Consider the following 22,331-nt stretch of genomic DNA (forward strand, 5'->3'; position numbering starts at 1 on the left):
TGTAGGCTTTGCTACTTTTTTTATCTGCTGGAACGTATGTCATGTACTGTAGCCTACTGCCTCCATCAAGCAGTGCAAGGTCTCTGGTTCAGGCTCGATTGCGCGGTCGCAGTAGTTTGCAACTTCCCCCCTTCCCCGTGGGTTGGCCGGAGATGAGTGGAAGATGTCGGTATCGGGGCTCAAGGCCGAATTAAAGTTTCTGGAGTCAATTTTTGACCAAAATCACGAGCGTTTCAGAATCATCGATTGGAAACCAGATGAACTCAGTTGTCAGTTCAATGTGACCGGCGAAAAGCTCCTGATTATACATTGCAACATCACGGTAAGATGACAGAGGATGAGGGTATCCTAGAGTTTGTTGGTTTGAGCATCAAGCTAGTACCTAGCTGGTTAGCTAGCTTTCTGTTTAGGCCCAATTTCCGAAAGAAAGAAAAAAGGTCAGAGGCCGCGTTGTGTATCAAATGATGTAGCAGTAGTCAAAATAACAATATGGCATTACATGTGTATGTGCACTGTCACCTTTATCGGGTATTGACAGTTGTAGTATTATTAGGCATGGAGTAATCTTGGCTAGTGTGTCCAAAGCAGTTGCCTACTTTGAAGCTACGGAATCAACTCAGCAACTGCGAGCTGTTCGTACTAATGGGTTGGGAAACAAATCTAAACTTTTGTCCAACATGAAAATAACAAGCCATTGTCATAAAGCAATGTATACTACTGTTACTCATGTTAAATGAAGGCATCTGAGAAGCCAATCATGAAGGCCGATGTTTTGAAATCTAGCTAATATTTCTAGCTAACATTAGCTACATAATACGGAGGAGTTACTATAGCTTTAATGCTAACGAGCTAATGTTAGCAACTGAACCTACGGACTGAACGTATCGGATGGTCAAAACGTTAGGTCTGTCTACGTTAGCTAGTTTCCCCATAGCGTTCACTTTAAAGCTAAAACGTGCGACATTTGAGGTTCTTTTCGCGTTGGTATGAACTAAAACCATCATAGCTAACATTAATGGTTAACGTGAGATAATTTGCAATCAACGTTTAGCTTACTTGCTAACTAGTTCTAGTTCTAGTAGGAAGCCTTGCCTTGGTCGTAAAGCTAGAAATTCTAGCTGCTAGCCTTCTTAGCTCCTCAGTTATATTTAAGTTATGTCCAATCCAGCTAGCTAGCTTTCTAACTACTAATTTATTTATTTGCCAGGGAACACGCAGAATAACTAATGCGATAACTTGTAAATTGTTATCTTAACTGTTAAGCGGTTATACCCACCGCTAACGTTGCAATAAGTTGTCAATATTTGTTGGTGACTTCTAGCTAACGATAGCAAGTTGTCATTAGTTATGTTTGTATTATCCTGACACCTGAACTTAAATTAAGGTATATTTTTATATGCAGAGTCTATACATAAGTCCTTATTACATTTTAATCAATATGGTATATTTTTAAAATATTATGGTGACAATTAATAATGGTTGGTCGGTCGCAATGTTTTCATGCAAAAGAACAACGTTGCTAGTAGCTAGCTACCTAGCTTGCAGCGTAGTGACGTTATGTTGTTGGCTTGTTATTCATACAGGAAAAGCAAGTGTTGCACGCGTCATGTTTTTACATTTTATACACTGTATTGCGACGCCATTTCAACGAAGAGGATCACCTTTGCTCATTTAGACAACGTAGTTACGCAAGTTTGACATTTAACAGAAATAAATTACTATCAACTAGTCACCCCCATCTATAGACCTATGTTGTTTTCATAACAGCTCAGCTCACAATAACTCAGATTGAGATATCTGTCGAGGCTGGATTTTTTTTTTGCATACAACGTCATAGGTGATGCCATATACTTCGACCACAAAAGCATTCTTATATCCACAACCCCACATTCATTTGATACAATCTCACAAAATCGTGTGTTGATGTTAACCCACGCAAAATAGTGTTGTTTTTACAATTGCAGGTATTTGCAGGTTTCATGATTCTTCTGGATAACTCAATTTTATGTTGTCAGAGTTAGACACATCTGGAAGATGGATGCTGTCCATCATGTTTATTTAAAATGCAGTATCAGTGTCAGTGTAATATTATAATTAGTGCTGAACCTAGCGTTTTAATTCCTGCTGCCCTTGTGCAGATCCATAGATGGCCCCTGATTTTTTTTTAAATCTACCAATTTTTTATCTCAAATTCATTCACAAAGCAGTGTTGAAGCCAGGAATGAAACAATGACATGTTTGATACTGAAAAAAAATGTTTAATCTTGCCATCACTGCTGTTTGTGCACATCATTCAGCGGTGTTTGGTGTGCTGCCCTTAATTGATGCAGAGACTGAGAGTGCCCCCCATTTGAAAACTAATCTCGTGTGTGTGTGTGTTTGTGTCTGTGTCTGTATCTGTGTCTGTCTGTTAGGAGTCTTACCCAGCTACACCGCCCATATGGTTTGTTGACTCTGAAGACCCGAGCTTGGCTGAGGTACTGGAGCGGCTGGACGATGTGAGGAGGGGGAACACTCTGGTAAGAGAAGGAACCCGCTCACGCCATGCACACAACAGGGGGGCCCCAATACCACAGCCCTCACTCAACGCACAAAACAGGGGGGCCCCAATACCACAGCCCTCACTCAACAGAGGCCCCCAATACCACAGCCCTCACTCAACAGAGGCCCCCAATACCACAGCCCTCTCGCATGGCATGTCCCTGACATGGCACACGCCCTTGTGATGTGAAGGCGTATGTGAAAGGGCACAGGGCCTCACTCGGCTGCTGTTTACCCCTGTGGATTGGGTGGGAGTTGCTGGACATGCCATAAATTCTGCTATGGTGGGATGTCTGGTTGTGTGTGTGTGTGTGTGTGTATGTAGCATGGAACTGACAATGTCTAGTTTTCCCAACTGTTAGATCTCTCTCTCTCTCTCTCTCTCTCTCTCTCTCTGTGTGTGTGCGCATGTGGAAGTGCTAACACGCTAACTGTGTTGTGTGTGCTGGGTTGTGCAGCTCTTGCAGCAGCTGAAACGGCTCATCTGTGACCTGTGCCGCCTCTACAACCTGCCGCAGCACCCTGATGTGGAGATGCTGGACCAGCCACTGCCTGCTGGTCCCATCAGCCAGGACAGGAAGGTATGTGCCCACGTGCAGGACAGACAGGTAGGACAGACAGGTACGTGACCACACACAGGACAGACAGGTAAGACAGAGAGGTAGGACAGACAGGTACGTGACAGAAGTATGTGACAACACGTAAGACAGGTAGGACAGACAGGCACGTGACCAGTTGCAGGACAGACAGGTTGGTACAGACAGGTATACGACTACTCAGAGGACAGACAGGTAAGACAGACAGGCACGTGACCAGTTGCAGGAACGACCAATATGTGACTACTTGCAGGACAGACAGGTAAATGAGTACTAACAGGCCAGACAGGTAGGGCAGACAGACGTGTACATGACTACTAACAGGACAGACAGGTAGGGCAGAAAAGTATGTTTTTACTTGCAGGACAGACCTGTGCATGACTACTCACAGGATCGACAAGATATAAACCTACATATCTACCCAAGAAAGACAGGAGCATTTGTTTAGCCAGGACAGAAAGACTTCTGTTAGAGAGAACGGCACATCTTCAACCAAGTCATAAAGGTATATTTTTACATAGTAGACAGAGGAATGTCCCTACAGGGAGAACATAAAAGCTTGAAGTAGGGTACTGACGGCATGGAGGGCTTTGGATTGAGGTGATGCTAGCCAGCCCAATGGATTGGCACAGCTCAGTAACGAGAGGGAGTTAAGTCATTTAGAGACGAATGACCGCGTCACAGGAAGTGCATCATAACAAAGGGACGCCAGACCCTCTTGTAACAGCTGTGATACTGCAGACTCGTAAAAGTAGTTAGAAAATAAGGCAGAAAAATGACAAGTTTCCTCATGCTGCTTCCTTATGTTGGAATGTGCAAAAATGGACAAACAATCAAGAGGATGCCTTCTTTTATATGCTGTAGCCTAGTGTAAAGCATGTCACACAGTATCCTAGCCTACAGAAAACACTTAATTGATGTGATGTGATGTAATGATAACTTGTATGCCTACAATGGTTTATTAAACATCATAGTCATTTATTTAGTCAATCATGTTCATGCTAATGAATAGGAAGGACACCTGAACGATAGCCATAAACCAAAATTTCGCGCAATATCTGCCGTGATTCACAAGCGTGAGTCACAAGCTCCTTCCAGCTGACTCTGGCAGATCTCGTGGACAGTCAGTCGCGATCGATTATTTAATAAATAAATGTGAATTACGAATAATAATAAAAAGCTTCTACCTAATGTGACTATTTTTTCCATGAACTGTAAAAGAAAACACGTTTTTTCCAGCTGTATTCTCCATAAAGAGTAAAGTAAATTATGTACTTGTTTTCGGAATTGACGTCACTACCTGAAGTCTGAGGCTGGTCTAATGGGTCTGAGGTCTCTTAATGACTTAACCGCTACTGTCAGTAACACTGCACACAGTAAAGCTGTCTGTGATGGGACGGCTCAGTAACCCTGCACGCACAGTAACGCTGTCTGTGATAGGACGGCTCAGTAACCCTGCACACACAGTAACGCTGTCTGTGATAGGACTTCTGAATAAACCAGACCAGTAAATGAACCTGAATCATGACCGCTTATGGGCTCTCTTTTTCCCTCTGAGTTGTATAGATATTTATCCACATTTTCTGATTTCCCAGCATGGCACCACAGACACCTCAGAAGACGAAGAGGAAGATGACATGGGAGAGGTATTCTTCCCTATTCATTATATTCCACCTGTGCTGTAGCTTCCTGGCATTGATTATTGATTTCCTGCCGTTGATGGACTTGATTACTTAGCATGTACTGAAAAACAGTAATAGACCACTGCACATTTTTCTGATGTTATCCTACGGTTGCTGACATTCAAATGAGTCATCTATCTATAAATTACACGAACGTCTGTCTGTTTTTTGTATTCACATATCTCTCAAACCATTCACCCGATTGATTTTAGACTTGGCAGGTGTCTTGCTATGGGCACGAACTGAGCGGTAATGGTCCTGAATTTAAGGACATTTCAGAATGATGCAAAACATGGCCAGCTACAGACAGCGAGTGGTCAGAGTGTGATGTCAATAGGCTACCAGAGACTGTTTTTGAGTTACATTGTTGCAAATTTCATTCCACAAAATGGTTTGTCTTCTTGATCAAGTTATTCAATAGGCGAAATGTAGCCTTAACTCAAAACAGCTGTTTATGTAATTTTGATCTATAAAAAATATCTGATGCAGCCATGCTTAAATTCTGCTCACTGCACATTTATTATAACGTAATATAATATCAAGTATTTAATACTGAATGCTTAGCTGAAATTATGTTTTTCCCCATCATCCTATTTTAATGCAGTCCTACCTGTGGGCATGTAATTGGGATACGGGTTTTGTACAGGAATAGCATGTTTGCACAGGAATTGCGCTAGTATTCAAAATGAAAAGACCACTGCAAATTTGAATATGACTGTCAATTATTCAAATGTCACTCAGCAACCGTAGGATGACATCAGAAAAATGTGCAGTGGTCATTTTTTCCAGAGCTTTATATCACTGGTTTTGTGTATCTTGTGTGGCAGCAGGACATTGAGGACCTTGACCACTATGAGATGAAGGAGGAGCCTGCTGAGGTCAAGAAGTCAGAGGACGACGGCATCGAGAAGGAGAACCTGGCCATCCTGGAGAAGATCCGCAAGAACCAGAGGCAGGATCACTTAAATGTAAGAGACACCCACCCGTAGAGGAGGGTTCTTACGTCTATGCTACGGGAGGTTGCAGTCACTGTGGATCTTTAACCCTTAAAGGTATACCGTCACACCGGTGTGACGGGAATGTTTGGAAAATTAACGTTAAAGTAAAAGAATATCTGGGTTCATTGAATTCAACATAGAACCTTCAATTGTTGCGGAATCTTATGCTAGAATGTTCAAAAACCCACACCTTTAGTGGCCTCTCAGAACTGCTACTAAGCAAGCCTCCTCCTCAAGTCCTTTATAGTCGAACCTATATAGTCGTGCTGTCAGGGATGTAGTACTGAAATGTCAGTGCTGTACATCCATTGGACAGCAGGGGGTGCTGTTTCAATGTATCTCCGCTGAACCAGCAGAGGGCTGGACAGTGCTGAATGCTCCATGTATATATTCTTGTTTTGTATTGAAGGATGCTGATTGACCTGTGTTTCACAGGCATGTGTTTGGTTGTGTTGGATTGTGTTGTGCAGGGTGCAGTGTCGGGCTCGGTTCAGGCATCGGATCGTCTCATGAAGGAACTCAGGGAGATCTATCGATCACAGAGTTTCAAGTCAGGTGAGTGTGGTGAAGAACTCATGGCTCACAGAACAAACATGGCTCTGTGCATTCGTCCCATTCATGTTTTCTGTGCATTCTTCTAGGGATCTACTCAGTGGAGCTAGTCAATGACAGCCTTTATGAGTGGCATGTCAAGGTGAAAACGTAAGTTACATTTATTTTCATTTAGCCATTTAGCTGACACTTTTATGGGATATTTCAATAAGTGACTGAATGTCGCTGAATGCAAAGCGTCTTGAAATCTGTCTTAAGTAGAAGTTTCCCTTGAGAGACGCATATGTTGCACTGAATAGCTTGTTTTCATTTGATGTAAAAAGGGCTGTGCTTTCACCAGATGGAGGACAGGTGGCTTTACGCTATGGTTTAAAATTGGTGATGCCATTGGGGACAGGTGGCTATATCAATAGCTATATGCTATGGTTTAAATTCAACATGTTTTTTTTAATGATTGTTGTCTAGTTGTCTTGTGCGTGTTAATTCAGTCTCTCATACCAGAAATGTTATTCTGCCCTCCATTTACATGCTTCCTGTCCTCATCTGAATTTTGCTCATCATAACGATGATGTTAGTGAAAAGAAGTTGCAGAGTGAATTTGAGAGTCACGTGTTGTGTTTGCGTTGTTTGTCCTCAGGGTGGACCCTGATAGCCCGTTACACAGCGATCTGCAGGTCCTGAAGGAGAAGGAGGGAGTGGATTACATCCTGCTGAACTTCTCCTATAAAGTAGGTTCCTCTCCCCGGCTGCACGTTTCTCTCCTCTATAAACCCCAGAGGTGCCAACGCTAACTGCTCCCACGTGTAGTACGTTCCTGTTCGTCTCACCACTCAAAAGCTCCCGCTGATGTTAAGGAGCTAAATTGGTTGTTTTTTTTGTTTACAGGACAATTTTCCGTTTGATCCACCGTTTGTACGGGTAGTATCCCCTGTTCTCTCTGGAGGGTAAGTATGCGTTCCTGGGAACATTGTAGAGCCTTAATCACTCTGTTCCTTCCTGTCCTTCCCTCATTTCCAGGGATGTAACGATGTACTGTGAATCAGATAAAAATTGATACACACGTGTGAAGATTACAACCGGTTGAGATAAAAATGTATAACAATGCAGTTTTTAAACTGATTAGGGCGTAATCTGCTTTTAGTCATAATTTGTCTGCAGCTCAGGTCAGAAAATCTTTTCCCAGACTCAAAAGGGCCTGTCCCAAGGATAAAAAGTGTATGTGTGTATGTATATATATATATATATATATATATATATATATATATATATATATATATATATATATGACTAACATATTATTATATTATATATATATTATACATAGCCTACATATATATGTAGGCCTATATGTCCCTTCCCCGCAGGAAACAATGCTGCAGCTTTTGCAGCTAAAAAAAATAAAACATCCTGAGAAAATTACATTGTGAATTTAATATTGTGAATCGTTGAGCATATTGTTACATCCCTACTCATTTCTCATTTACTACCTGCTAGTAGTCTGTTGTCTGGCTCAGTTTTCAGTCCTCATGCGTGAAATGGTCTTCCTATCTCATGCTTTACTGAAGCTGTGTAGATGCCTGACTAACTGTGTTTTGATCTTACTGTGGAGATGCCTCAGACTGACTGTGTTTTGATCTTACTGTGACAGTTACGTTCTTGGTGGAGGAGCCTTGTGTATGGAGCTGCTCACTAAACAGGTTTGTGTTTAGCATGTCTTGGTACACATCAGCTTTAAATTAATTAAAAAATATTAAAATGATCTCACAGTCTTAACGATTTTAATATGCAGCTGACTGGACATAGTCACAGTTCATAAACAGTTCAGAAGTAAAAAATGAAATGTCATGTGTGGTGATGCACGTCTAATGCTGAAACAGCTGTGCGCCTCAAGTTAAATGCCCCTTTTCTGTCTTACACTCCCCACCCCCCTCTCTCCCTTTCTACCCCCATGCACCCCCCCCCCCTTCTACTCCCCCGCCCCGTCTTTCTCTCTTGTTGTCTCTGTTGTCGCAGGGCTGGAGCAGTGCCTATTCCATAGAGTCCGTCATCATGCAGATCAACGCCACCTTGGTGAAAGGGAAGGCCAGAATCCAGTTTGGAGCCAATAAGGTACTGTAATTCATTAATGGTGCTCCACATGCACCCACAGTCTGAAGAGAGTGTTTCTGTCTGCTCACGAGCCCTGTAGCGGTGGGTCTGTGGTGTAGGAGTGAGAGAAAGTGGAATAGAGCATTAGGTCCAATATTCCAATATGTGATTTAATGTCACTTCGACAATAAAAGTATGCTCGTACTTCATGACCCTGTATGATATCTGTCCCAACCATTGATAATAAGGCGTCAGGGTTGATCTCACTTCTTGTTGTTTGTTTTACGTCAAAAGCCATTTGCATTATTGATTAGGGTAGCCTGGATGTCTCTTGACTCTGCCACTGTTACTGTATGATTATCTATCCTTTGCTGTTGTATACTTAAACCCTGGATAATTCTGTGTCAAGTCAGAGGCGCATATTCTGGAGTGCATTGTGATTCGTGTGTGCCTCTCTCCTGTATACAGCCAAATTAAACTCTGCATCTTGATTGTACTTCTCTGTGACTGGATCTCGTGTCTCACTTTGGTATGCCATTTTTACCAACAGGACTAAACACGCGTGTCCTTTGCTTTTACAGAACCAGTATAATCTGGCCAGAGCACAACAGTCGTACAAGTCCCTGGTGCAGATTCATGAAAAGAATGGTAAGATGGATTTCTAAGAGCTTTTCTTGAGTAACCTTATTCAGAATAGGTCTGGATAGATCCTCATCTTAATGGATTAAACAGGCTTGCTTACAATGATCCTGGCCTGTGCTGACGCTTTACATGGTTCCCGCGGATCGTTAAAAAGTCTTTTAAAAAACTTTAGGTTTTTAAGGCCTAAAAAAGTCTTAAATTGTCTGGAATGTCTTGAATTTTCGAAAAGGAGGTATTCAATTTGTGTAGGCTATGGGACCTCCAGCGAGTGCAAGAGAGCGAGTGAAATGTCTCCACCCGGTTTCGTGTATTTTTTAAACGCAACTGTAAGTGACTATAAGGCTACTGGAGAAAGTGTAGTGGTTGCAGCGTGAAGATGTTTTTCACGGGTGTAATTGAAGGTGTGAAAACGGTAAGAATATGTAAAAATATGCCTGACGTTTTCGTGGTGTAGTCGAGGCCTGAGAGATACGCAGGTAGCCGTGAACGGTAGAGTGAGCGGGAGAAAGTAGGGAGTTAGTAGGCCAGTTAGCGATAGGGTGGCCATATGTTCGGATTTAGGCCGGACATACGGATTTTAAAAGCCCTGTCCGGCGCAGCCTCAAGCCGGACGCTCATTTGTCCTCCTTGGAGTTGCGTTGGGCTTAGAATCTCTGCTCGGACGCAGCATCGTTTCACAAATTATAGACACGAAGACTTCTGGTCAAATTATGCGCGGACCGGTGCTTCTGTCACTCGTCTGATAATTTGCTGCTCAATTTACGAAGGAACCACTGACCGACAGAAAAAGAAAACAAACGTTTTCGCAATCAGGAGGAAATACACGTGAAGTTGATCTTTTTGCATATGCGTGTGTTGCTGGCCTAGCCTAAGTAAATATCTGTCTATAGCCTACCTGTAATATCTGTCTGCAGCTTGCTTGCCAGCCTTTCCCAGTACTTCGCAAAAGTTGTGAAATATAACCGCATTTTTTTTATGTCGGCGACTACATAAAATTTTGGCTAAAAAAAAAAAACGTGCGTGCTTGAGATGAAACCAGCTGTTTTTCAGCAGGAACATGCGAGGAGGACCTGTCTCTTAATTAATGGGGTGGTTTCACTTTGTGGTTGTGGTGGTTTTACAATGTTTCAGTCAAGCTTTGGTTGGTTTAAATACAACTGGTGTGCAAAATTTAAAGTAGTGGATCAACTTTGATTTGCTGTGCTGCATATGGGACAAAAGATGCACATAGTAAATTATATAAAGTAGGCCTATTAAAGTATTTAAATAGCTTATTCTACCTTAGAAAAAAATATTATTTTAATATCTAGTCCAGTACACTTGTTTGGTAAGTAGCCTAGGCTACTACAGATACAGGTGTAGAACAGTCAGTCTCAGCCAGTAGCACAACCAGATATGTACAGCCAGCTTCAAAAGCAAGCAGCCCAGACCCTAAAATTGGGTATTTATAGCTGTGAAGGTAATTCACACACAATTATTGTCTTTTGCCAAAATATATTTGGTAACTTCTGTAGACATCTAAAATGGGGTGGGTTGAAATTAGTAGAAACTATTGACTATTGCATAAAACAGTTTTAAGTTGTTGTATGTATCTTTTTTGCCATGGTATAGTCTTTAATTTTTCCATTTAGATGTCTTAAAAAGGTCTTAAAAGTCTTTAAATTTGGACTTGGAAAATGTGCAGATACCCTGGCTTTAGATTTGTCCAGTTCCTAAACATGCATTCTGAAATGGCACCAGTGTTGAAGTGTCAGAACTGAAATTATAATGCACTTAAAATAGTGTGTTTTGTACCATGAACAGCTAGATGGCATGAGACATCCTTCCTACACTGTGTCCTAGATTTTAAAGCAGTAATATTACAACCACTTCTGTTGAGCCTGTAGGCTAGAATGTGTCACATTTTTTGATTTTCAAATTGTAAATCGTCAATGATTTGGAAAATGTGTTTTCGTGTTGTTAGTTAACACTGAAGGGATAAGAATTTCAGCTGCTCCCAAAACTCCTTGTTCCTTGATTGTCATATTGTTTATATTGTCATACGGTTTTGTTCTTTAGAAATAGTACATTTTGTGTTGTTTTATTTGTACTGTCTCTGTTTCCTCCCCAGGCTGGTACACCCCTCCAAAAGAAGATGGCTAGAGTTGGACCCTCTGTCTGTGTGTACTGGGAGCACAAGTTTTCAGGTCAAACCTTACGCTTCTTTTCTTTCAGTAGTTGTTTTCTTTCCCCTGTTCTTTTTTTGTGTAATATTTCCCTACTTCACTGACTTCACTGGGAGGGAGGCGCCCTCCGTCTCCATGGAAACGGACTTCCGTTGTGTTGTTTGGAATGGCTTCTGTCCACTCGGGCTCAGCGAGGACCAGACGTCTGGTCAGAGGTCGGAGGCCAGAGCTCTGCTCTGCTCCGCCAGAACTTGGGAGCGAACGGGAGGGCCTGGCTGGAGCCTCCCCTACGGACGTCTGACATTTCCCATGGCCAGTGTGTGGCAGTGGGCTTGCAGTGGTGGCCGGCTGCTCAGTAAGCTTGGAGTTCGTTGAGGAGAAGAAGGCCACTGCTGCAGGCGTGTGCTCGTCTCCTGTCTCTGGGACAGAGGGTGGAGAGGGACTGTCTCTCGACTCTCAGATGCTGGTGGGAGAGGGACTGAGTGCTCTCGGAGACGGCGGGACAGACGCCGAGGACGCAGTGGAGCCGGACTGCCCTGGCCAGCCATTCCAGAGACGCTGCTCTGGTCTTCTCTGAAGCTCTTGTAGTGTGTGAAATGTTCTGGTTCATACTTTTGAGATTGTTACAGGACTATTATATGCTTGTATTGTACTCTCCATTGTCTTAATGATTATTGTCTTGACACCAAACATGAAGTGGAGGGCGAGAAAGAGATGACCATGATGACTTCAGCTAATCCCACCGATGAGTACCCGACAGCACATCTGTCCTCACTAGCTTTTAGCATGTAGCTAACCCCCCAGATAGACACAAGCGTGGGCTTCAGAAGGCCCCACTGGGAGGTGTCTGCCATTGTACCATAGCTGAAAAGTAGTCCTGCATACGCGTGTGTGATATTGAGCAGATTTTAATAGTAATACAGAGACACGCGTGCGTGCGTGCGTTTGTGTTGCGCGCATGCGTGAGGTCGAGACTGGGTGGCTGTGTTTACACTGCATCTGGTCAGGGGTAGAGGTGAGCAGGGGACATGGTCAGTAGTAGAGGTGACAGTCTGTCCCGTCTGCAGGCCGATGTAGAAGCCTCTCTGTGTTCTTCTCTCGCCGTGGTCAGTACGGGTGGAAGGTTGTGCTGTATCCTAATGTTATAAGCTGACTCCTCATCACATTAAATCCTCTCACTAGCGTAGTTCTGTACAAAAATATGGTTAAGCCTTATGTTTTCTATTTTTGACAAGCGTAGCTGCTCAATAACCGAATACAATAGAGTGGAAAGGATAATACCATAACAGAATTCTTTTATCATAGTACAGTGTTAAGCTGTTAAGATGCACATTATAGAAAAGGATTATAACTTGTTCCATTGCTGGGTTAGGTTTGCTTTAGAACATTCAAGTGTACAGCATGCACCATCGACATTTGCATTGCAGTTGGAGATGGAGAATCTTGTCACTCACTGTTACTTGGAGTTTAAAAGAAAAACAAAAAAACAAAACAGTGAGTGCAGAGGGTTGTCTCTTTAAAGATGTCCCTTCATTATGTTCTGTAGAAACTCAGGAACAAGTATAGCCTTTAAAAATGAACGCCATGCTAACGGGGGCCTCCTCTTCATAGAACCAGCCCTCTGCCACACACACACACACACACACGCGCACACACACACACACACACACACAGGAGCCGCACGGCCATGCCCAGCGCATCATGCTAACACACACACTGGAGCCGTGCTGGCGTCTGTGGTCTGGAGGGTAATGGTGTTACTTTACGCTTCATGCTTCTTCTGTTTTTATCTCCAAATATGCTATTGGACATTAACCCAGGAACGACAGGCGTGGCAAGTGCTCTTGTTCCGCTGATTGGTATTTGCACAGTATGCTTAAGATGTGCCTCTTTGGTCCACCTGGAAGATCATGTCATATCCAAACACTGAATTTAACCTTGTATAATATGAGTTAGGTAGGAATATAATGTCTGAGCCAGGGGTGAGAAAAGTTGTTCAATATTCCTTCCTTGAGCTCTGATTGACAAACATAACAGCACATGACATAACCTGGTGGTGCACTCCGGCCACCAGCGGTGGGGTTTTAGCTGTGAACTGTTCTTCGCAATGATGGCCTCGGGCGTGGAAGGATGAGTGTGTGTCTTATTTCTAACTGATGGTTTGAAGTTGGTCAGTACTGGCCAAAACGAGCTAAAGAACATAGCATGGTCCTCTCGAAACTTAACTATTCGCCAATAACTGTCCTGGAATAAAATTCTCACATAAAAAGATCATACATCTTCAGTCAGTGTACACAGGTATCATGGAGGTTCATCTCTATGTTTATTTTAAAGGTATTGTCGGAAATGGCAATAAACTGTCATACAAGTTCTAAATGCTCCTGGACCTGGCTGTCATCAGAAAGCCTTCCTCAGAGATATAGGCCCATCGCTTGCTTGCCCTTCACTATTGGGCAGTGTTTGTTCTCAAGTCCCCATAGGTCATTTATGGCCTCTGATGTGGTGCCATCTATTGGTAGTTACGCTGTTCAACTTCACGCTGGGGCCATGTGCTGGGTTTGGCTTGTTTTTTCTTTTCCATTGCAAGTGAAATTTCGACCATGTACAGAATTTGTAAACTTGTATCAAGTTTATGAATAATAAATAATTTTACGATGATTTGCTTGCTTGTTGACTGCCAATCAAATGTTGCGTGATTGTGAAGTGTGATGTGATTTGTGGTTTTCATATTTTTAGCAAAAAAAGTTTTGCTTTTCAGTTTGTTATTTTAGTGAATGACCGGAACAGAAAACATTGAATGCACAGGAATACAGGGATATACTGATTTTAATCCTCCCACAAAATTATGTCATTGATCAACACACACACACAGTTCCATGGTCTCATTAGGAACGCTTGTTATCTTTATGTTACTTTTTAGTCTGAATGACGTGTGCTTCAGCACAACCCAGAACTGCCAGCTTAGCTCCCAGGAGAAGCCTGGAGAGATGTCTCCTACTGCCAGCTCGGCTCCTGTGAAGACCCGGAGACTTGTCCTTGGGCTACGCCTCAGCTTCCCGCTGTCCCACCAGGCTCTGCCCCATTAGAGTGTCTGAGACTGAGAGCATTTGGCAGCCCTACCAGGCTCAGCTCGGTTAGTCCACCAATGAGACGAAAGTCTGTCTCGATGGTCAACAAGTCTGTCACACAGACAGAAAATAATCAATTGTATTACCAGCTGTGTAATGCTGCTTACTGTTGTCATGAGACTGTGGCCAGAGCATACAGGTGAAGGGTTTACCCACAGCAGCCTTTATTATGGCTGGTCCATTCTACACACCAGGGCCTCCCCAGACCAGATTCTTAAAGGAACAAGCCAACTTTATGAGAAATAGCCTATTCACTGCCTACCCCAGAGTTAGATGAGAGGATATATGCCCTTTTCTTGTCTGTGAGTCTAATAACCCAGTCTGACACAGGCAGCCTAGATTACTATAAGTCACTGGAAGTGTGTTAAACCAGTTAGCCTATAGCTCCCTTTTAGCTATACGCTAGCTATAAGCTAACTGGTCTCAATAATACTAGTAATGTAAATGACCTTTTACCAATTACCATTTTAGAGTAATTTAACATCCCCATAAGTTGTCTTTGTTAGTGTAGAGTAAGAGTTATGGGGAAGGTGTGTGTGTGTGTGGCTGGGGGGAGGGGTTCGTTCTGTGCCCTACATTCCACTACAGCAGTGTCGGAGCTGTGAGTGTATCGTAAAAACGGAGGACCGATGAACTCAGGTTTGTGCAAAAAGTTATTTCTGACAAAAACGTAATGTTTAGATAGACACCAAACTCACAGTATGGCTATGCGAGTTTATCCACATCTTTATCTGGTCTAAAGGTGGCATCTGTCTTCAGTAAGAAAGTCTTTGAGGTGCAATGGAACTGCTTTCAACCCTCCTCCTCTGCCTGTCCTGTCTCATACCAAGTAAGTGTGTTTCTTATTCATCGGTTTCACATGTCATGGATGCCTTAGGTTGAAGTAGTTCTGTATTCTGTCACAGTTCTTCAGTAGAAACTTCTGAAGGTTACACTATCATGGAGTGCTTCAGTCAAGTGAAGTCAAGTTTATTAATATAGCACATTTCATACACATTCAATGTGTCATTCAATGTGCTTTACATAAACAAAAGTAAACAGTAATAGCAAATAAAAGCATAGAAGGGCAATAGTCAAATAATAGTTTAAAAGGTATAGATCATAATAAAAAAGAAGACATAAAACGCAGAAGATAAAATCATTTAAAAAAAATAAAGAATAATTAAAAAGACAAAATAAAAGACACAAGGTAGAATAATTTAAAGGCAGATTCAGAATTTGTAACTCAGTGTAGTTAGCAGAAGGCATCTGAGAACACTTTGGTCTTAAGTCTAGATTTAAAACTGGCTACAGTTGGGGCCTTTTTGATGTAATCCGAAAGTAGGTTCCAAAACTGAACCGCATAGCAGATAAAAGCTGCTTCACCATGTTTAGTTCTAACAGCAGGTTTTACTAACAGGTTTTTCTCCTGAGACCTGAGAGGTCGAGAAGGTGTGTACTGCTGAAACATGTCTGATAGGTATTTAGGTCCATTTACTGATTTATAAACAAGCATTAGTGCTCACTGGAAGCCAGTACAGGGACTTAAGAATTGGAGTAATGTGGTCCGTTCTTTTAGTTTTTGTGAGAACCCTAGCTGCCGCATTTTGTGCGCAAAGGTGCGTAAGGGTGCTTAAGTAAAATTTATTTTCTCATTTCTCTCTGCGCAAATTCTCCCCTTAGCTTAAATCTGTCATTTACGTGCGATAGAGGGAGTTACGCGTTTTTGGAGGAGCAACCCCAAAATCTGGCGTTTCTTATGTATACAATTCTTGTGCGCATTCTGCCATGGCAAGCACCTTTCCACCTAGGCGCTGTGGAAGGCTGTATTAAGGTCGAGCGCCACTACAAGGTTAAATAGCATTTTGCTTGAAATCATGTCGGCAGTAGGCCTAGTTCTAAATACATGTAGGTTACACAGAATGTTACACATTACAGTGTCAAATTTGGTGCTTAATATGCTGATACAGCTTCATGTTTTCCCCCATTACAGTGACATGGTGGCATATTTCCCCACATTATTGAGGCTACATTGTTAAATAGTGAAAACCCTGTATAATCACCCACTTTGGATACTGGAGCTTGCCGACTGTGCATCTTCAGTTTTAACTTGACGTGAAGTCATAATCCCATTGCCTACTTCGTTCGAATCTGTCCATTTCTTTACAATTTGACCGTAGTCATCCATACATTTGCACAGACGTCTGCACTATTGTCGAGCAGCGTTTTATATTCGCCTGTCTCTTGATTCGTTTGTAATAGAGGCTGGTATTGTCATGCCAGTCTCTCTACTGTATTCGAAACTGCAGGTGTCAGTACAGTCTTCGTTAGCATAGATAAATTACTATGAGAAGCAGCTGCCATTGAAACGTTCTTTCTCAACAGTGAGTTTTTAAACGTCTTGACTTCATAAACAAACCTCAAACTGATGGACAGGTGTGTAACAGCACATGCAGGTCGACTGACGCACAGGTCAGGTGTGTAGGCCTAATAGCACATACAGGTTGACTGACGCATAGGTGTGTACTGTATGTCGTCCAGGTGGAGGAGGCCAGAGTGCAGAGGAGCGCCTGATGAGCTGGTTGCTAGGGGAAGATCGCTACAACAAGCTCATCCGACCTGCAGCCAACCGCAGTGAGCGGGTGACTGTCAGCCTGCAGGTGTCTCTGGCGCAGCTCATCAGTGTGGTGAGTCACCATGGTAGAAGAAATAATAAAGGTCCCAAACCTAGATTTTGGATTTGTGTAGGATATTCTAACTTGCCAAGTTTACGATGTGATATTTATGAAATTATATTTATGTAGCTGTATTAGACCATTTCACATCAACATTACTACATGAGCCTCTAGCAGGCCTTAATGTAATTTTTCCTGTTCTTTAATAGTACAGCCAATATTGATTGGGTGTTCTGTTGGTCACTATTGGGCCCCCTTGTGTACATTTTGTATATATTCTTTACTCATGAGTGGCACACCCCTTCCCCTATTCCCAGGTACATATACCCCACCCCCTACACCTGTTCTGCATTGCATTTTTTGATGAAGGACAACATGTCCTGCTAAATAAATCCACGTTTGGGAGCTTTAATCGGTGTGCGGACCTTTATTATTTCTTCTCGGTTACTTTTTTTGGTCCAGCACCTGCACTCCTGTGATGTGCGCGCACTCCTTTGTTTCCTGAGTCACCATGGTAACCTCCTGCGTCGGCCCTCCAATAGCTATCACTGTCATACCAGCTTGAGTTAGGAAGGGGATCATGGTGACGATTAGAGAAACAGCTACAAAACGGCTCATGTACATATCCTAATAGTCGGCTTATAAGTGTGTTAACGCTTGTGTATGTCTATGTTGATTTCAGTGAATTAAAATTTTAAATTTCTCACACCCGTTGATTTTAGTATGCTAAGTGTTCCAGTTTCCTTCTGTTTGACTGACATGTTGTTTTTAATCTGTAGAATGAAAGAGAACAGATCATGGTGACCAATGTCTGGCTTACACAGGTTTGCACTTTGCTCTGTTGCGATAATGTCTCAATAACATAAACTACTGACAGGCAATGATGTGTGAGTGATGCCACTATGATGTGTGTGTGTGATGCCACTGATGTCTTTTGGGCAGCCGTGTCCTACTGGTTAGGGCTTCGGGCTTGGAACTGGAGGGTTGCCGTTTCGATCCCTGGCCAGTAGGAACGCCTGAAGTGCCCTCGAGCAAGGCACCTAAACCCTCACTGCTCTCCGAGTGCCACTGTAGCAGGCAGCTCACTGCGTCGGGATTAGTGTGTGCTTCAACTCACTGTGTGTTGAGTGTGTTTCACTAATTCACGGATTGGGATAAATTCAGAGACCAAATTTCCCTCACGGGATCAAAAGAGTATATATATATTTATACCTACCCCAATGACGTGTGTCATACCCCAATGATGTGTGTGTTATACCCCAATGATGTGTGTGTCACACCACATGCTGTGTGCGGGAGGCTGATGGTTCACCTGTGTTAGAGCTGGCAGGACTTCAGACTGACATGGGACGCCTCTAAGTACGAAGGGATCACCAAGCTCAGAGTTCCCTCAAAGCACTTATGGCTTCCAGATGTTGTTCTGTACAACAAGTATGTGTCGTTACTTTCGTTGTGTTGAGATTGTGGTACATTGTACCTGATGGGTGGTTTCTCGCTCTTACTTGCCCATTTGCGTCCCGTTCCGCCATCCAGCGCCGACGGGGAGTACGAGGTGACAGTCTACACCAACGCTATCGTGTTTGCCAGCGGACTGGTGTACTGGCTGCCTCCTGCCATTTATAAGAGCTCCTGCAGGATTGAGGTCAAGCACTTCCCTTTTGACCGGCAGAACTGCACCCTCAAGTTCCGCTCCTGGACCTACGACCACACAGAGGTCGACCTGGTTCTCCGCACCAAGATGGCCACCATGGACGACTTCACTCCCAGTGGAGAGTGGGACATCCTGGCCCTGCCCGGGAGGCGCACGGTCAACCCCTCAGACCCCACTTACGTGGACATCACCTACGACTTCCTGATCCGGAGGAAGCCGCTGTTCTACACCATTAACCTCATCATCCCGTGCATGCTCATCTCGACCCTGGCCATCCTGGTGTTCTACCTGCCGTCGGACAGCGCAGAGAAGATCACCCTCTGCATCTCCGTGCTGCTGGCTCTCACCGTCTTCCTCTTGCTCATCTCCAAGATCGTGCCACCCACGTCCCTGGACGTGCCGCTCATCGGGAAGTACTTGACCTTCACCCTGGTGCTCGTGACCTTCTCCATCGTCACGAGTGTGTGTGTGCTAAACCTGCACCACCGCGCCCCCAGCACACACACCATGCCCCGCTGGGTCAGGCAGGTGTTCCTGGTCAGCCTCCCTGCCTTGCTCTTCATGAGGCGCCCGCAGAACCACTCCGCTCAGCAGCGGCTCCGCAGGTGCAGGACCGGCGGAAGGGAGCAGCCTACGGCGGGGCCCAGGATGGAGGATGACTCGTGGGACTCGGCTAGCGCCACCGCAGCCGCCTCCTCCAGCTCGTCCTCCGGCTCGCTCGGCTCCAGCACTGAGGTGGACACTCAGGTGGACCCTGCTTACAGGTTTAAACATGATGACGTGCAGAGGTCCTCAGGGCTGTTGGGAGAACAGCGTGGAGAACCAGAACAGGACCCTGCAGTGGAAAGAGCCCTGCATGGCCTCGAGTTCATCTCCCAATGCCTGCTCGGGGAGGAGGAGGACCAGCTGGTAAGTTCCTCAGATGAAAGCGATGTTGTGAGAGATTTTGTGCCCATTAATTTATTACCGCTTGTATGCTCCTGATTAAAACATTTCAAAACTGTGAGGAGCCAGTGAAGAGTTGAACTTTTGATAAATAATAAATATTAATATTAAGAACTCAAAAAGTATTAAGATATAAATTAAAAGATATTTGAAGTTATATATTCAGACAAACAGAAAAATGCAATGAATGAATCATTCACACATCATAGTGGTATCACTCACACATAAATTCCTAGAATGAGCTTACATACATGTTTTGAGTGTCCAGGTGATAATTGTGAGCTGAGCTAGACTTCCTCTCCTTTTCCTCAAACTCCTCCACCTTCCTCTCCTTTTCCGTCTCCTCCAGGTCAACGAGGACTGGAAGTTTGTGGCCATGGTTGTGGACCGGCTTTTCCTGTGGGTCTTTGTGATTGTGTGTGTGGCTGGAACCCTGGGCTTGTTCCTGCAGCCTCTCTCTCAGCAGGACGCCATCCCCCTCAGCTGAGCAGAGACCGGACCAGTGACCAGACCAGCAGCAGTAACCCTTCAGTTGACCAGCGACCAGACCAGCAGCATTAACCTTTCAAAATAATAATAATAATAATATGTTTATTTTATATAGCGCCTTTCTCAAACCCAAGGTCGCTTTACATAGTAGGAAGGCAGGGAAACACAATAACAAACAAACAATACAACAGAGACAAAGGCAGGGAAACACAATAACAAACAAACAAAGCAATACAACAAAGACAAGTTATCTGTATGGAACTATGTGTTGGGTGTGGAGGAGAAGTGATCATTAAACAGAAAGGTCTTGAGATGTGCTTTGAAGAAAGGAAGAGAAGGACAGGCACGAAGGGGTTGGGGGAGGGAGTTCCAGAGTTTGGGGGCCAAGGCTCTGAAGGACCTGCCACCCAGGGTGGAGAGTCTGGAGCGGGGGATAGCCAAGAGGTTTTGGTCAGAGGATCTGAGTGAGCGGGAAAGAGTGTAAGGGGTCAGGAGGTCGCAGATGTAGGGGGGAAGCAAGGTTGTGGAGGGCTTTGAAGGTGAGTAGTAGTACTTTGTATTTGATCCGGGACGGAACTGGTAGCCAATGGAGTTGATGGAGAATGGGGGTGATGTGTGCTGATCGTCTGGTATGGGTGAGGAGCCTGGCTGCAAAGTTTTGAATATATTGTAGTCTTTGAAGGGTTTTAGTGGGGAGACCAAGGAAAAGTGAGTTGCAGTAATCTAAACGGGACATAGCAGTGGAAGTTGAGACCGTGGCTGCGAATAATCTGGCCAAGAGGGAGGATGTATATGAGAAAGAGGAGAGGCCCAAGTACAGAACCCTGGGGGACACCACGAGTGACAGGGGACTTGGGGGGCTGATGTGGACCAAGTGTTACAAACTGCTTTCTGTTGGTAAGATATGACTGAAACCAATTGAGGGCTGTGCCAGAAACACCAATAGCAGACAGACGGGAGATTAGAACATTGTGGTTGATGGTATCGAAAGCAGCACTAAGGTCAAGGAGAATGAGAATGTTAAGTGAACCAGAGTCAGCAGACAGGAGGAGGTCGTTAACTATGCGTAGAAGGGCAGTCTCTGTACTGTGACATGAGCGGAAGCCAGATTGAAAGGGCTCATACAAGTTGTGGTGGTTAAGAAAGGTGTGTAGTTGTGAGGCCACCACTCTTTCCAGTACCTTGGCCAGGAAGGGGAGGTTGGAGATAGGGCGGTAGTTTATTAGTGATGTAGGGTCGGAGTCAGGTTTTTTGAGAATGGGTGTAACTGCAGCAGTCTTTAGGGCAGCAGGCACCACACCAGAGTTGAGGCAGGTGTTAACAATCAATGTAATGGGTTCAGACAGGGATGTGGAGCAGGCTTTAAGTTTTAAGTTTAAGCTGACATGATGAGGAGTTGGACTTAGTAATGATGTCAGTGAAGGTGAGGGAGTCAGTAGCGGTAAAATGAGAGAGCTGAGGGCCCAGAGAAGGAGGAGAAGAGAGAGAGATAGCATTGGGGTTGAAAGAGTGGTAGATTTGGCTAATTTTATCGTCAAAGAAGTGTAAGAAGGCCTGGCACTGCTCAGGGGTCTTAGGACAGGCAGTGACAGGAGGTTTAGGAGTTTGTCCACAGTCCTGAATAGAGTTTTTAGCCTGGACACGGAGGAGGTTATGAGTGATGAGTAGTAGTTTGAGCGGTGACCAGTGACCAGGCCAGCAGCATTAACCCCCTCAGCTAACAAGAGACTGGATGTGCAGCATCAACCCTTCAGATGACCATTGACCAGACCAGCATAGACAAAGTCTGATGAAGCGTTGTCTCACATAGCCAGACACTTCTAAAAACAACTATAGAAACAGTGTTGGGGAGTAGTGAACTACATGTTATTAAATTAACATTGAAATATTTTACTGTAACTTGCTGGTAATCAAAAGAACAATCATAATTGGGTATATTGGCAAACACCGGAAGTAGCTAGCCGCGGCCATATTGTTGATATGACATCCTCCAGCAGCGCGTAGATTTGAGTTGAGCTGAGCAGAGGACAGTAGCCGAATGGCTTCATCTTGTCGATATCAAGAGAACCGGTGTGAACCCATATCTAATAGGTGTCTCAATTCACCAGGAACATAAGTGAACTACCGGGCTTGCGCCCTCCTCCTAGAAGGACTCTAAAGTCATGTGTTTCAGACTATTTCCTCATTTGTTTCTCTGAGT

At 44.0% G+C, this 22,331-nt stretch overlaps 2 protein-coding genes and 1 long non-coding RNA gene across 7 annotated transcripts; 2 read left to right on the top strand and 1 right to left on the bottom strand.

Annotated features, from left to right (window-relative positions):
• Positions 1 to 55: 55 nt before the first annotated feature.
• LOC121723832 (ubiquitin-conjugating enzyme E2 Q2-like) lies at positions 56 to 13,922 on the top strand. Of its 4 annotated transcripts, none has more exons than XM_042109975.1 (13): positions 56 to 322; positions 2,415 to 2,519; positions 3,000 to 3,122; positions 4,733 to 4,783; positions 5,650 to 5,787; positions 6,273 to 6,372; positions 6,459 to 6,519; positions 7,007 to 7,097; positions 7,255 to 7,313; positions 8,018 to 8,066; positions 8,383 to 8,478; positions 9,039 to 9,105; positions 11,210 to 13,922. In XM_042109975.1, the coding sequence occupies exons 1-13, from the start codon at positions 164 to 166 to the stop codon at positions 11,239 to 11,241; spliced, it is 1,131 nt and encodes a 376-aa protein (XP_041965909.1). In that variant the 5' UTR covers positions 56 to 163; the 3' UTR covers positions 11,242 to 13,922. The 4 variants fall into 4 exon arrangements, with proteins under 4 accessions (XP_041965909.1, XP_041965908.1, XP_041965911.1 ...); XM_042109974.1 differs by having other exon boundaries at positions 57 to 322; positions 5,647 to 5,787; XM_042109977.1 differs by having other exon boundaries at positions 58 to 322; positions 6,288 to 6,372.
• A 151-nt stretch (positions 13,923 to 14,073) lies between these two features.
• LOC121723839 lies at positions 14,074 to 18,547 on the bottom strand. 2 transcript variants are annotated; one of them, XR_006035060.1, is made up of 3 exons: positions 18,359 to 18,547; positions 16,791 to 17,819; positions 14,074 to 14,443 (listed from the first exon to the last, which is right to left on the bottom strand). It is a non-coding gene; the product is annotated as an uncharacterized LOC121723839 (long non-coding RNA). The 2 variants fall into 2 exon arrangements; XR_006035059.1 differs by lacking the exon at positions 18,359 to 18,547 and having other exon boundaries at positions 16,791 to 18,163.
• Positions 14,952 to 20,206, top strand: LOC121723824 (neuronal acetylcholine receptor subunit beta-4-like). The gene is made up of 7 exons (XM_042109964.1): positions 14,952 to 15,031; positions 15,135 to 15,221; positions 16,913 to 17,058; positions 17,826 to 17,870; positions 18,368 to 18,477; positions 18,580 to 19,606; positions 19,992 to 20,206. The coding sequence occupies exons 2-7, from the start codon at positions 15,173 to 15,175 to the stop codon at positions 20,127 to 20,129; spliced, it is 1,515 nt and encodes a 504-aa protein (XP_041965898.1). The 5' UTR covers positions 14,952 to 15,031; positions 15,135 to 15,172; the 3' UTR covers positions 20,130 to 20,206.
• The last annotated feature ends 2,125 nt before the right edge of the window (positions 20,207 to 22,331 follow it).

This window comes from Alosa sapidissima, chromosome 11 (assembly GCF_018492685.1).
Source record: "Alosa sapidissima isolate fAloSap1 chromosome 11, fAloSap1.pri, whole genome shotgun sequence".
Taxonomy (NCBI): domain Eukaryota; kingdom Metazoa; phylum Chordata; class Actinopteri; order Clupeiformes; family Clupeidae; genus Alosa; species Alosa sapidissima.